Here is a 16,688-nt window from a genome sequence, read left to right on the forward strand (position 1 = left end):
TATAAGAACCCAATCAGGAATTTTAGGTATTTTATGTATTATAAAAGCAAATAGAGACAAAAGAAATGGAATCATAATGGTAGACTAGGTGATATGCCTGGTATTTAGGAGTTTACAAGAATGGCTCTGTGCATAGCAGCTAAGAGTATCTACAATCATTAACATCACAGTAACTTCTCTGGGAGAAGGCAGGCAAAGGTTATATATAAAAGACCAACCACATTCTTTCTCATCTCCTATCATATCCCCCATCTTTAAGAACAGCCAAACTCCTTCCTGAGGTACTATTCACAAGGTAACACATTTATAACTTGAAAAGTTTCTAATTACTATTCTACATGAAGAGAACAGTGCTCTTCTCAGAGAAAAAAAATCACAGAGCATTTCATTTAAAGGCAACTGTGGTTAATGCCAGTATCTGACAACTTAAATGAGCTACATATAAAACTTACAACAAAAAATAAAGTGCATTACCATCAATAAAATCTCGGGTTTTTTGAAGGTTAAAAGAGAATACAGGCCACAACAATGCTCCAGAAAAACTATAAACCTACCTTAGCTACTTCTTCTTCTAATCGTTCTTGGTACTGTTTTTCCAGCAACTTAACCATATTTGTTTCCTGTTTCACTCCAAGCTCATCAGAAAACTAAATTAAAAAGCAAAATATAACATACATATTTACATAAATTATACACCATTTATTTTTAAGCTTCTACTCTCAAATATCATAAAAAGATAACTATTTTTTAGAAAACTTCTGAGAAGTTTTAATAAATAAATTTCTGTTCCCTTAATTATACACAATAATTCTAGTGAATACGAAATAATTGTACTTACTACTGTGCACTTAAGAAAGATGTAAAGTGAGAAATATATTTACATATTTAGAATTACTAACATACAGTTCTAGAGTGGGAAAAAGATACTTCTTAAATATAATTAATAAGATGTGTGTGTATTTCATTTTAAGTAATGTCAATTTGACAGTGGCTATCTTTGCTCTAAAACTGTAAACAAATTTCTTTTCTCCTTGGTATTTATTAATAGTATCCAATTTTCTACAACTACAAATCATTTTTATGAAAAGGAAACAAACCAAATGGCTATTTAAATGTAAATATGTTCTTGGTAAGAAAATATTTCTTTATTTACCAATTATCTGAATGTCAGCCAGATATTCCATATGGGATGAATGTGGAAGAAATCAAGAACGTGGCTAACATCTCTCTTCTATATTCAGAATGAGAGAGAACAATGCTCTTTTCCTCTAGACTTAAGAACTAAAAATTTACTTAGTGAAGGCCAGGGTTTTATAGTTAGAAGTTTCAGAAAAGTGGCCACAAATTAGGAATATATACAGTGTGGAGGAGAGGCAAAAGTGGTTTAGCTAGATGAGATACACTGTGAAAAGATGACGGGTTTTTCTATATATCATACGGCCTGTGCTAAAGAAAGTCTCGTCCATCGTTCCAGCCCTAGCACACTGAATTTTGGAGATCCCTAAACACTATTTTAGAGATGGTCTGATCCAACTTCCCTTGGTGGGAAGAAAAGTTGTTTCTCTTTTCTGAAGCTAATTTGTTATACAGCCCATGGTATATAAAACAAGACAGAATTAAACGAGAACGTATTTAGGCAGGGAAAAAAACCTCTCAATTTAAACTTTGCATTTTTCCTATGCTATGAAAATAGATTAAATTTCTTTACTTATATATCCTTCTGGATATTTTATATAAGATATTGTCCTTATAGTTATACTTATTTGTTAGCAACTATTTTTTGATAAATATTAAACTACAGACACAAAATGACAGTAACAAAAATAAAATCAGTGTACATAACAATCTAAAGATACACTACCTCTGTTGTACCATCAACGTTCTGTTTCAGACAACTTCCAGGGTATACTGTTTTCTGCACATCAGATTCAGTAATCACCACCGAATCAATGGAGAAGCTAAATATAAATAAAAGGGGGTGAAAGAATTAGAGATGTGCACAAATTTTATTGTTAGTCCAGATTTATAGCAGACAAAATGTGTATGGGGGTAGTAAAAACAAGAATGATAGGTCAAGAGTTAAAAGTATTGTAACTTAAGTTATATTTTTGATGAATTTTTCCACTTTAAAGTAACAGCATTAAATGACAATATTTTAACTCAATTTTACGCCAGTTTATTATGCAAATGTATAACACGGAGTTATTTATAAGTACAGACATTTTTACAAAGTTCTCTATGCTATGATTGAGTAAAAAAGTTTGGAAAAACTCATTTTTATTAAAAAATTACTTACACACACACAAACACACAGTCTGAAGAATACACATCAAAAGTCACAATGATACCTCTACTGAAACACAGGGCAGTGGCAGTGAGGAAGATTTTTAATTTATACAACCACTTCTGGATTTTTTCTTTAACCTATTCATGTATCTTTTGTTATTTATGTCTTTATTCTATATTGTATTTGGCCATTTCCAAATGTTCACTATTAACAAACAATGCTACATATATAGATTCTCATAAATATATCTTTGCACACATTTGATATTTCTATATGATAAAATCTTATAATTGTTAATATTTAAAATTTAAAAATGCCATATTCAGAAAGTTACTTTAGTTTTATGCCGTAACTAAAGTTACTTTAGTTTTATACCACTTGAATATTCTCTCAAAACTTCAGCAACATGGAAACGTAACAGTCTTAAAACTTTGTTAGAACACGTATGTCTTTATTTTTGAGCCTTTCAAATGTTACTGGCTGTGAAAGTTTCTTCTGCTGTGAATTGTCTATAAATGTTCTATATTCATGTTAAACAATCATAAAAACTTGTTTTCCTTGTCTTTCTTCTCTGCCATTTCCTGGTTCTTCTATCTTTCTCATCATTTTTGTCTGTTTCCTCATAGCTTCTTGCATACAGTATTCTGATCCTCTGCTTCATGTCTTCTTATTTTCAAAGCCCAGGGAAAACCCTCTGGATTATTTATCCAGCTAAGAAGACCCAAACTCAAAAAAAAAAAAAAATCCTGCTTAGTCCATAATTCTGTACCATTAAAGAAATGGTCAGGAGTAGAATTAGGGCCACATGACAGGCAGACATATATCTTCTGATTTTATTCTTTGATCATATTTTCTTCAATTCTGTAGCTTTATAGCATTTGAAAGTGTTTATTCCAAATTCAAAAAATAATCTGGCTAAAACCAAATTCACTCCTCCCTTCTTACAATTAAGGTCCTACCCTTCACCTGCCTGATTTCTCTCTATATTAATGCACCATTAGTCTCCATATTCTGCAGCTCAAATAACACAAGGTCATCTTTGATTTTTCCCTCTGCGTTGCTCCCAAGATTCCTTTCATCCCAATGTCTCATATTCATCCCTTCATTTCCATTTCCCTCTGGAGCCGCTCCAACAAGCAGTATTACAGAATTGCGCAGTGATGGGCAGTGAAAAATGCCACATAGACATGGGTTTATATTCCAGTATTTTGGCTGTATCATCATGTTATATTACCCAACCACTACTTTTTATGAATTGCTGTTTTGTGAGTAAGTATTATTTCAGTGATTGGATTACAGTCCCTTAAGATAAAGGGCCACTTTATACACATAGAAAGCTTCTTACACAATATCCAGCCAAGGCTCTTCCAGTCACTCTTTCTTTCTTTCTTTTTCTTTCTTCATTACTACTAAACATGATCAAAGAATAAAATCAGAAGATATATGTCTGCCTGTCATGTGGCCCTAATTCTACTCCTGACCATTTATTTAATAATACAGATACTGTATTTCAAAATTAGACAGCTGATTTGCTCAAAAAGTCTGCATTCTTTTCTTTTTTTTTTTAAGGGTGTGATCTAAATTTTTTGCATTTTTTTAATTGAAATACAGTCAGTTTACAATGCTGTCACTTACTGTTTCTTTTAATCTTCATGATCTTAAATTAAGAGTAGTTTTTATAGTCCCTAATATTACTTAGACATGTTTAAATATCTGCCCAAGATTATATAGCCAGAAAAAGCTCAAATCAGGAGTCAAATATAGGTCTGTCTGACTGTAAAGCCCAAGGTTATTTCAATTCCATACTATATCTCGAAGAGGCTTCGAATATGACACCAACAGATATTTGTTATATGAATGACTTACTTTTCTTAAACTAGTTCAGCCTATCTTAGGAGAACAGTATACTCTTTATTCAGAAAGTGCTAGAGTTGTGTCCAAATATGCGATGATGTTTAACAAGAAATTAATTACTGTTCACAGGAGTGAACAAGGAAGTCAATAAACCTTATTTTGGGGATGATGGGAGAAAACTGATGGCTTAAATTGAAAGGTATTGTTAACACATTTCCATTGAGTATTATAGAAACTCTGAGAAAGTATAATGAGCTGGCAAAAGACCAAACGCAGTAATAGCAAAGTCTACATTTTTAGAAAATTCCCTTTTTTTCATACTCTGAGGAAAAAAAGCATCATTAATTAAAGAAAGGTTACTTGAAAATACTGAAAGTGGTTATTAGAAAGTTCTTGCTATCAATTTTCTTTCATACTAAAAAACCTAAAATAATAGTTTCTAAATAACAATCTGTGGACTGCCTGCCAGAATCATCTTGTTACAAATACAAATGTCTGGTCCATTTCAAAGTGACTGAGTATAATCCAGAATCTATACTGCATAATCCAGTAATCTGTACTTTTAAGTATTTGAAAAATAACATTAAATTTCAAAACCTCCAATGCTTCTGATGCATGGTAAAATTGGGAATACTGATCTCAAATAAAATGGAAGCTTCATAAGGCTGTGCACTAATGCTGGATGAAAAATTCCAAAGCTTACATATAGACTTTGAATAAAAGAAGGAGAAACAGAATGCTTCCAAAGCAGCATAGAAATTCAGTATTTTGTCTCAAAAAATAAAATTTTCTTCAGGTTCCAATAACAGGTGCCTATGGAGACATCAGTCCTAGAGCAGCAGAGCCAGGCAAAGTTAGATTAAATCCCGGAGGGTTTTATAGAGCTAGTTAAATACTACAGCATGCTCCTCTACTGAATTATAAACTGCTCATTCATTTAACAAATATTTACTGAGCACTTACTATGCACAGGGAATTACTATAGCGTTTGGAAAACAGTGAATTAAACAGACAAAAATCTTACAAAGCCTAAAGTCCTTCAGAGGAGATAAATAATAAAAACAAATAAATTAACCTCCCCTTCAAATATATATATAGACCTGTTATATATATATAGACCTGTCACATATATATATATAGACCTGTTTTTCATTTTATATATAGTTTTATATATATATAAATAAATATATATAATATATATATATATTTATATATATATAACAGATAATATTAAATAATATAGAAAAATGAAACAGGAAATTAGTATGCAGAGTTCTAAGTGATGATTTCAATTTAAATAGAGTGATCAGGATAGGCCCCATGAGAACATGACATCTGAGTAAAGACCCAAAGGAGGTGAGTGTGTTGGGCATGCAAATACCTAGAGAAAGTTCACTGTAGGTAGAAGGAATAGCAATGAGAGAGAAGTCCTTACAGCAGAAGCATACCGATAGTTCAAGGATCTCGAGGAGACTACGTGGCTTCAGAATAGTAAGTGACAAGCAAGTCAGTAGGAGATAAATTCAGAGAGGTAACATGGACTCATTATGGAGAACCCAGTAAGGCACAGTAAGGACAGAAGAACACTGGAATAACATAATTTGTCTTAAATTCCAAAAGCAAAGTTTTGAACTGTGTTGAGAACAAAGTTTAGGGAAGAGTTAGGGTAGAAACAGGGAGATCTGCTGTTGAAGTGATACAGGTGAGACATGATGGTGGCAGGGACCAGGGGGCTAGTGAGAAGTGCTCAAGTTTGGACGTATTTTGGAGGTAAAGGTAACAGGATTTTTTGATAAACTGGAAGTAAGATAGGAGAGAAAGAGGAGTCACCACAGATGGCTGCAGCATGAACAAATTTTGAGGGGAAGATCCAGAGTTCCATTCTTTGACACGGTGAATCTAAGCATTAGACAAACAAGTGGAGAAAGTCTAGCTATGACTGGAATGACCACATATTCCTTGTGTATTACCCACATCAAAGCAGCAAAGACTACATCAACAGATGACTGGATAGAGAAGATGTGGTATATATGCCGTGGAATGCTACTCAGCCATAAAAAAGAATAAAATAATGCCATTTGCAGCAATACAGATAGACCTGGAGGTCGTCATTCTAAGTAAAGTGGGCTGGAAAGAGAAAGAAAAATGCCATGATACCTATGTGATATTTATATGTGGAATCTAAAAAAAAAAAAAGACACAAATGAACTATTTATTATTTATAACTTAGATGATTGATTTCTTGAATATGTGTAAGCACATCTGACTGTCCTTTATGATTGGACTACTGCATTCTGTTGACTCTTATTTTATGGTTGGCTTTATTCTTTTGATAACTATGTAAGTTTAAAAAGCTAAAGCTCTAAACTTCTTAGAAACAATGAAGAATACATGTATGTAAATCCAAAAAAAATGCGCAATATATTGTATACACGTATTTACATACAATTTATTGTAAATGTGCAAACTGCAACAATTCTACCTAAAAAACTGAAAAATGAAAAAAAGGGAAAAAAGTCATAGTAAAACATGTAGGAAAGATTAGGCATACAGAAATAAAACAAATACGTGCACACTGCCTGATTCAATCTAGCAGGTATTCATACCAACCAGCATCTTTATAAAAGTATAGGTAAAATTCCCATTATAAAATGTGTTTGGTTTACACTAACATTTAATTCACACATTTCAGAGATAAACAGTTATCTCTAGCTCTTATTTCTTGATAATCCTGCAGCCCATCTCTTTCACATACATTTGCTTATGACATTTTTTTCTTAGAATAACCATACTATGATTGTTACTAAGCTACAAATACTATAATATGAAATTATAAGTAGATGAATACCTTTGTTGAACTGTAGACTCATTAACAGCTTGAAGCCTTTCCTGCAAAGAATGAATCTCTACCCCATAATTTTCTTCATTTTCTTTCAATTGCTGCTGCAAAGAAGATACAAGGTTTTCTAATTCTTGAACTTGTCCTTCAAGTTGTCTAATTGCTTGGATATCTTGTAGAGTAGATAACTTGCTTTTATTTCTGGCATCTACGTTACATGAACAGAAGAAAATACACATTTCAACACAAATTTATTTGTGAAATACCACAATCACTTTTTGGGATGTGCAGAGAATATTTATTCTTATTTGAAAAATAATGTTTTTTATGTCTTAAAAATTTATTTATTTTTAATGGAGATACTGGGGTCTAAATCTAGGACCTTGTGCGTGCTAAGCATGAGCTCTACCACTGAGCTCTTTCCTCTCCCATTTTTTGTTTTTTTTCAAACATTTTTAATTTTTACCTAAGTTTCAATTTAAACTCACTTTGACTGATGAAAACAAGAAAACATGAATAATGTAATTCAAGATCATTTGCTCTACCTTCATAGCTTCAGTACCCCTAACTCTACCAATCTGTTAACCTGAAAACAATTTAGAACCACAGAGAAGTGAAGAGAGATGAGTAGTCTAAACCGTTCATTTTAAGGATTAGAAAACTGAGACCAGAGTGTTACAGTGAAATGCTGAAGGTACTAGCTTGTCTCAAATTTTAAAGTAAAAAATCAAATTACTGAGTATTGGTATAAAAACACTGCATTTTGATATATAATCAGGATTTACCAGTGTCTTGCAAATTGGTCATCTGAGAACAGGTAAGTAAAAAGTCTGTTTCCTCTTTTGGTAGGTTTTCTTCTGCAAATTCAAGTTTCACATCACCAGTTTGCTGTCTTTGAATCTATTGAACATAACAGGAGAAAAGCAGTGACATAAATATGTGACCCAGTATTGTAAAAATTATATAAAAGCAACTCTACATTTAAAATGCTTTTTCAAAATCATCTAAAATTGTGACACTCTAATACAAATATTTTCCTTTCCAAGTTATTCCATGTTCTCTTTCAACACAGTGACTCACACCACATACCTTCATAGCACTGAAATTATATTAGGAAGAATAATGTTCTTTTTGTAGTCAGAAGGAAGTTCATTTTAACTACAAATACAGGAGCTGCACAGAATTTTGGTATAAAGCTCATGACAATATTTATGACCTGGTCTTTGAAATTTCAATTCACGAACAGCAAATTTTATATTATCAGTGTTTGATAATGTATCTGCTGTTAATCTCTGGATACAACCTATGTACAACCATGTAACTGACAAATAAATGCTGCTCTTTTCAAAAAAGGAAGGAAAACATTGAAAACACATAAATCTCTGTTTATTTCTTTAACTATGAAAACTAGGCAGCAATATGCCAGACATATATGTATATTATTTAGTCATTCTTCAAATAATAATCTACTATGTGGCTAGCATTGTGACAAGGAAGAATAAGAATATAAAATCAGTAAAAGTATGCACTCACAGAATTTACCAACTAATTGGGGAAATAAAATTAAACAATTAGAGAAGCTCTTGATTATAAAGTTTGATTAAAGATCAATAACAAAAGAAAGATTGATGTGGGTCTGAGTAATAATGGAGGAAGTCAGATTTCATTTGGGCCTTGATCATTTGGGGCAATAATTAGGAAAGGCTACAAGGAAGAAAGAATAGGAGCGTTTGTGAAAGAGTGACTGACCTATGACGTAAGAAATGAAGACAATAATTTTGTCAGGAGGGGTTTAATTTGGATAAGGATGGGGGAATCATGCTAGATAAATAAGACAGATCTAGATTACAGAGCATCTTAAAAACAGGGGGAATTTGGACTTGCTAGACTAGATGAACAAAGGATACTACAGAAGCAAGTGAACAACAGGATAAAAGCTATTTCCCATTAGGACTATTTCAGTTGGGACTACTCTTATCAAGTCCTCTACCCTACTCCTACCCCGTGACTACATTTCAGCATAGGACCTTGCCTCCTACTTCCCAGAGAAAATAAAGCCATTAGATAAATTCTTCACTTTCTAGCTTAACCTTTCTATATCTTCACTTAATTCACTCAGCAAACGTTTAGTAAGCCTTTACCATGTGCTAAACAAACCAATGTGCTAAGAAGAGGAAATAAAAATAAAGAGAAGACTTCATAGTGGGGAGGGTATAGCTCAGTGGTAAAGCATATGCCTAGCATGCTGGAGGTCCTGGGTTCAATCCCCAGTACTGCCATTAAATAAATAAAAAATAAATTTAATTACCCACTCCCCCCAAAAAGAGAAGACTTCCTGATTTTAAAGGTTTTAGCCGGGTTTAGTGTAGTGGAAGAGGCAAGAAGAGTTAAAAAAAATATATAACATGGAAAGTAATGTGATACAAATGCAAGTTTGTACAAGGAGCTATAGGATCAAGGAAGAAAGGAAGTTAATGAAGTATTGAAAATAATGGAAAAAGGAGGGTACAGCTCAGTGGTAGACTGCATGCTTAGTATGCAGGATGTCCTGGGTCCAATCCTCAGTACCTCCATTAAAAATAAATAAATATATACATCTAATTACCTCCCCCAAACCCCCTAAAACAAAAAATGGAAAAAGATAAGTGCAAAAAGCAAAGGCTTGTACAGATACTAAGAGAATGGAGAAAGAAATGTCTAAGTCTAGGAATTTAGGTAAAGATGACACAAAAGGAACATTTGAACCAAATGGAATGAGAAGTATGAACATACTAAGCAAATTGGGGGGTGAAGAGCAGTGTTAGGCAGAAAGAACAGCATGCCCCCCACAAAAAAGCACAGGGGGTCTGAAAGATATGACTGCATTTGGGAAACTCTAACTATTTCAATATGGTTAAAATGAGGAGAATTAGAAGACAAGGTTAACAGGTTAAGCCGTAATGTACAGCAGTGCTGATTCTGATGGTAACCAACCTCTGGGATGCCTCTGCAGTTGTAACTAACTTACTGGGTTATAATGTGAAATTCACTTTTTACCCACTGTAGAAAAGAGACTCCTATTTCTTTAGAAAGTCCTGCTTGCAAGTTTGGCCCTTGGCTGGCATCTGGGCACTCTTATCTGGTATCTGGGAACTTAGCTGGTAAACAGTTCCCTAAACTAACATAAAACTTTCCCTAAACGGTAAGAGTGTCTCATGCCTAGACTGTACAAGCAATATGGTTTACACTGAACACATGTTTTCTTTCTAGAACTGGATTTTGTTATGTTCTAAGCAAGAGGATGCTATGTCACTGACAACCTGACTAAAAAATAAAACCACTGATTCCTAGGCTCAGGTGAGCTTCCTCAGCAAACAAAACATACTGTCACAATTGTTACAGGAATTAAGTGTGTCCTGTGACTCCGCTAGGAAAGGATTTTAGAAGTTTGTGCCTGCTTTCCTCCAGACTTTACCCCATGTGCCTTTTCAAACCTTTACAGGGCTAATTTTGCTTTGTATCCTTTTGCTGTAATATCTTAGCCTTGAGTACAACTATATGTTGAATCATATGAATCCTTCTAGGGAACCACTGAACTGGGGAGTGGTCTTGGGGACTCTCAGCACAACCATACTCTGCATACATCTAAGGTGTTAAGTTTCACTGAAACAGGAAATGAAAATGTAAGACTCAGCTTAGCCTTGTTTCTCCATTTTCTCCCACATTAACTGGTTATCAAATTCTTTAGGTTCTTTTTCTACTTAAAATGTCTTACGAATCATCCCTTCTTCTTTCCTACCTCCCATTGCCACCAGATTAATTTCCCTAAAAGTTCAACTTCATGATGTCTAGCCCATTATCACAAATTTCTAACAGATTTTTAATGTCTACAAGATAAAAGTCCCACCTAGCATTCAAAGTTTAGTACAATCTAACCTCTCTAATTTTAGAGTCCATTACTCTTCGAGCAATATATCCCAAATACACCACACTTACACCTCCAAGACTTTTATCATATCACCCCTTCCACCTGGAATGCTATTCTCCCTCCCCTTCTTTATCAAAACCTACACATATTTCATGGTCCAATCAAGTCCCACTTCCTCCAAGAAATCTTTCTTAGTTATCCGTGCCTATACTCATTTACTTGTTTGCTTAAATCCAAAAGTACTTCTCTTTTAAACAATTACATGTTGCCTTGAATAACTATTTTTATATATATATAAAACCTGAATTAGTTTAATAAAGTCCATCCATTTATAAATTCCTTTCAGCTTGTGACTTTATTTACTGGCATATAATTAGCAAATAAATATTACTGGCTGGACAAGTGAATGAGTACAAGGTATACATCTCTCATTCTTTTGTACTCCCTTCAGAGTGTATTGCAGTATGATGGAAGATCAGGGGTTAGGGGAGAGAATTGTCTAGGATGATATTATCCCCAAGTTTCTAGTTGAAAGTTATTCTTAGAAGGAAGGAGAAGCTGGTTTAAGTGAAAGAAATAAATAAATTTAAATTTTAGTGTTGACTGAGACATACCTAAAGGATACTCGAGTAGAGACACCCAATTAGAAATACAACCCTACAGCTCAGGAGTAAGGACTAACTAGACATGAAGATCCGGAAGTCACGGAAGTAGACGAGGGCAGCACACAGCATAATTAGAGGATCACGTAAAGATTCTTGGTGACTGTAAATGGGTGGGCAAAGCCCACAATGAGGCTTAAAATAACACAGAATTGAAGTCACAGAAGCTAAAGGAATAAAATATTCTAAGAAAGCAGCAGAGACTACAAAGTAAAAATGCATAAAAATTAAAAAGAAAATTAATTCAAGATACACTGAGCATGTGTTATACCCAAGGCTGCAAAGTAGAGGCTTGATTTTAAATCCAGAATACAGAAGTATTCTTTTGGGTACCAAGTGGTTTTTCTTGTTGTTTATTTTTATCTAATTGTTTATTTTTAATACTTCTCAACATCTTTTTTCCTTTGGGGGGGGGGAGGAAGGGAGGTAATTAGGTTTATTTACTTATTTTTAACGGAGGCATTGGGAATTGAACCCAGGACCTTATGCATGCTTGCTAGGCATGCACTCTACCACTAAGCTATACCCTCACCCCACTTCACATTTGCCTTTAACATTTTTAAAAGCAAAGACTTCACAAAAAATGGGTAAGTTGAAAGAATTAACAACACTGAGCCCCAATTTTACACGTGACAACAACAAAGTGAAGCTGAGCAGCCCCTATCCTCTTCAGATGAGGTATGTTTTCTCCAGGTTTCACTCTTCCAGTTTTCACTTGGCTTTCTTCATTTACTTTATGTGCTAAGCTTACATAGGTATTTATGTTTATGATCTTTGACATATACTTCTCCTTCCTCCCTATGATTCAATTAAAACAATGATGAATCTTTAAAAAGCACAAATCCATAATAAACAAGAAAGTAAGAGAAGAGACCAAGAGAGCTTTCATCAGACAGGGGTGGAGGAATACAGATTAAGCAGGGCGGAGGGAGCAGTGGCCTAGAGCACACATGAAGGGTACCACAGTTACAGGAAACAGTTAATTTGCCTAGTGAAACCCTAGAAAGGCCTGAGACTCAGTGAGAGTGCAACGACAGGAACAGAGTAGATCAGAAAACAAATACATTGACCTTTAATTAATCACAGTATAGCCCTTTCTCCTGAAGCAGCCAGCCAGAAATCTAGTGGCAGGTAAAAGTTCTTCTCAAAAGAAACTGAAAGAAGTATCTGGGAGAACTAAACAGGCTAGTGCGGGTATGTGTTCCAGAGCAACCTCCCACATTCTGGCACTGAGGAAGGGAGGTGTGTGTCTCATCAAAGCAAACTGTTCCCCACTCACTGTCCTAAAAAGGGAGGCAAAATGACAAACATCACTGAGGTTACTCATTTACTGTAAGCCCTCTACACTATTTGATAGTTTCAGCTATGTATTGCCATAAGAAAAAGCAACGCATTTTTAAGAGAAAACAAAGAAGGAAGGTAAGAAGGCAGAAAGGAAATCTGATAATTAAGAATTCATTGATAAATTTTGTCAAAGAAAATTCAGTGAAGTGGAAGTTGGGAGCTTGTTTATAGTGGGTAGAAGAGAGCAAGAGAGGAGGAGATGGGAAACTCTGGCTATTGTCTATTCTTTCCTTCAGTATGACAATGAAGGAGAAAGAGAATCACAAAGGGAGATGTCAGATTGAGGGAAGACTGGTTAAGTTCTCAACAGTGGAGAAATGAGGAATGTGCAAGGGGAAAGAAGACAGAAACAGAGAAAAACAGCGACAAAGAAGCCGAAAACATCAAAGTGAAGGGAGAAACAGGTTATCAGTTTTAGAGGAGGTAGAAGAGGATGTTAACAAAAGCACCAGAAATAAAATAATCTTGGTTATGAAAAGGGATAACTTCTTCTGAGACAGAAGGAAAATAAATTAGGGTATTTGCAGATTTAAAGAAATACATCTGGTCTAGATGTAGTAAGATGAGATCATTTATAATTGACAGCTCACTTTTACACTCACAGAAAAATAGGAAATAAGGCCATCTGCAAAGAAAAAAGGGCACTAGAAATGGAATGCATGACTTGAAGAAAGTTGTAAAGTTAGGTAGTATCTACTGAGGGGATTATGAGAGGATAAATGGCCACATAAAAGAACTGTCAAGTGATCCGGAGGTCAGAGGCCATGATAATGTAATGTCACCAAACCACATCACCATCTAATTGTCTTAGCAGCCCTCAGAACCCAAGTCCAAGTAGAGAAGAAGGGTGCTTAGAGGCACAATAAGGGTAGCAGAAAAAGAAGAAATCTAGACTACAAAGAGTATTGGTTAGAAAATGGTATGGTGATTCTAAATAGGGGTCAAAGTTTTGGCTGTTAAGGGAAGGAGAAAGAAAACTAGCGATTGTAGAGAAAGGTAGAGTTAAAGAAGGGGTTTTATCTATCCACTTGCCCTCCTAAAAAAGTTATCTATAAGAAACCAGGATAGGTTTACAAGTTTTAGGAAAGGCTGGATAAGGTTGTGCTTTAACTGCACAAAAAGAGGAGAGAGGAAAGGAAATAGGGGTAAAACAGAAAGGGAAAAAAAGAGGGAGGGGAAGAGAAGGAGGAAGAAGAACATGAAATTCCAACATTTATCTTTGCTAATATATGTTATTTAAGTTGTTTTCTGATACAGTTAATAAATTACATTATGCCATCTATACTCTCTTAACTAGTTTTCTTTCTATACACACATTTCTAAGACAACTGCTTAAAGGAAATTATATATATATATAACACCATGTGAAACTAACTAGCTATGTTCTAAACAATTAAACTAATTACTATTTTTAAAAACAGATTCATTGCTTTAAAATGTTATATGTAAAATTAAATGCAACTGCTTGACAAAGTTCACAGCTTGACATTTTATATATATTTTAACTTTATCATGATTTCAAAAATCCTCTAAAGGGATAAAGAGTATTCAAATTGCAGAAATTCCTTCAGTTCACTGATACTATAAACATGTATCATTTTTCCTTAATTTTCTTTTCATGTTCACTTATTTTAGAAATTCTTGGTTAAAGAAGCAGCTTACAAAATAGCATGTAATATAATAAATGCAAATATTATATTTTCCATTTCACAGACCTTACTTAATTGTGACTGAAGTACCAAGAGTTTGTTGTATTCCTCATTTACTTTGTTGAGAAGGGTCTGCATGTTTTCTTGAAAATCTAAATGACAAACAAACAATTATAATAATTTCACTCCACAGTAAGAGTCTGCTTCTTTCAGTAAGGATTATTCTTTTCCTAATTTTAGAAAGTTGCCAGCTAGAAGTAAAATTCATATATTTAGTAGCCAATAATTAAAATCTCATTAATATGAAACACTTGCTACAAATAACCCAACAACTTCGTATTAAAATATGTTAATTTCTTTTTGTACACTAATTTGTACACATTTTGTCCATTATTTATACAAACAAACAGAGACAGGAAACATTTTATCTGTGAAGGAACACAAAAAATTGAAGTTGCAATTTGTAAAACTAAACTAAAATAGGATTCTTATTAAGAAAGATAATTGTATGTCTTTTTATTCCTTTAAAAAAACAGAGCACTGACATAAACTTATGCAATAAATACAATAACATTTAAAGGTTTTTATTATGGTATAAAATTACAAATCACAGTGAGGAAAAAGATGGAAATAGAGGAGTAGAGGATAAAGAGACAAGGAAACTTGTAGACAGCTTTGGTTCTCTTTATACCACAATTATTGCATTGTAAAAATAAAAATGTACGTTAAGTATAAGATTTCACGAAATTTGAAAAAATAAGATGTTTATATGATAAACTCAAACTGCCTAAATGATTAAGTAATGAATCAAAGGGAAAAGTTTATCAAGTCATTTAAGAAAATTAAATAATCTGTTCAATAATGTGGTAAAGCCTTTACTACCTTGAACTTCACATCTATAATCTTGCAATTCTAGTTCTTGATTTTCAGGAGTGTGAACACCAGAAGTCTCTTTCTCTTCTACATTTACTTCACATTTCAGAGCAGGAGTATGTTTACCAAGCACGTTGCAAAAAGTCTGTTGACAACAAAATTAGGTATTTTATGGAATTAAAATTTTGATATTTGCCTCTAAAGCTCATTAAATGTTATTTTCCTATACGTAAAAGGCAGTCAAAATGGCACTGAAAAATCAGTAAGCAAATACTCTTCCATACACACCAAATCAATCTGCAAAAGAAATAGCCCAAGTCTTTTCTCTTTATATACAGGACATGAAATTATTCTTATACCAGGAATATTGATAATATTCATTATCTACAAAATATATCAAATATATCTATCAAAACTATAATTTTTTCTGCTTCTAATAATGAATATATCTTGCACTTTACCACTTTCTAGCTTGGACACTTTTCTGATGTTACCTCTGTAATGTCAACTATCCTTGAAAAAATACCAAACGGATGTTAGTTCAAAAAATGATGACTAGAAAGTAGTCTACAAATTCTATAGAAATTATAATACATGAAGTAGGAGATTACAGTCACACATTTTTCTGTAACATAAGAGAACAGTATTTTGTGGTTTATACACACAAAAAAATTAAAAATATTTGACAAATTATTCTGGTTTTTCTCCTGAGCAACAGACAATTCTATCATCACTTATGACACATGCCCTATAATCATCTGATAAACCCTCTAAATAAGTTTCACCTTTGCCCCTCACGCAACTGGAAATATCAATCAACAACTTCTAGGCTAATAAAATCAATTTGTTTATTGTTGCTATTTCTTGAGATCTGCCTTAAAATTAAACTATATTGTCTATTAATAATTGAGTTCATTAAATTTTCAACACAGTCCCTAAGGTAGAATTTTATCATAAATTGATAACTTGATTAAGGATGGTAGAAACCTGAATGATCACCCAATTTACAGATAAAGCAACAGACTCAGAAAGATGAAGTAACTAGTCCATGGTAACATCAATGATTAGTGACAAATCAGGTTTCATGATGAACTCCAGGGGACCTCTCCATTACAATAAGCTGATTCATATTTTAACTTGAGATAGGGGTCAGGTAAAGATATTAATGGAAGAAAATAAGATACAGTTAGCTTTTAAATAAACTACTATGACTGGGGCCTTCTTTCCATATGTACTGACTATCAATAATGGATATGAAAGGACCATGACAGAA

General features: G+C 33.5%; 1 protein-coding gene across 15 annotated transcripts in view; it reads right to left on the minus strand.

The window, feature by feature from the left end:
* The window catches only part of AKAP9 (A-kinase anchoring protein 9), a 168,538-nt gene that overhangs the window by 80,898 nt on the left and 70,952 nt on the right, over window positions 1-16,688 (minus strand). For all 15 annotated transcript variants that reach the window (XM_045519934.2, XM_045519929.2, XM_010959466.3 and 12 more), the window contains 6 exons: window positions 15,425-15,560; window positions 14,609-14,694; window positions 7,766-7,880; window positions 6,990-7,188; window positions 1,862-1,958; window positions 555-647 (listed from right to left, as the gene is read on the minus strand). In XM_045519934.2, the coding sequence (XP_045375890.2) occupies window positions 555-647; window positions 1,862-1,958; window positions 6,990-7,188; window positions 7,766-7,880; window positions 14,609-14,694; window positions 15,425-15,560 (726 nt within the window). The remainder of the gene's footprint in view (window positions 1-554; window positions 648-1,861; window positions 1,959-6,989; window positions 7,189-7,765; window positions 7,881-14,608; window positions 14,695-15,424; window positions 15,561-16,688) is intronic.

Source organism: Camelus bactrianus, chromosome 7 (genome assembly GCF_048773025.1).
Source record: "Camelus bactrianus isolate YW-2024 breed Bactrian camel chromosome 7, ASM4877302v1, whole genome shotgun sequence".
NCBI classification, from domain to species: domain Eukaryota; kingdom Metazoa; phylum Chordata; class Mammalia; order Artiodactyla; family Camelidae; genus Camelus; species Camelus bactrianus.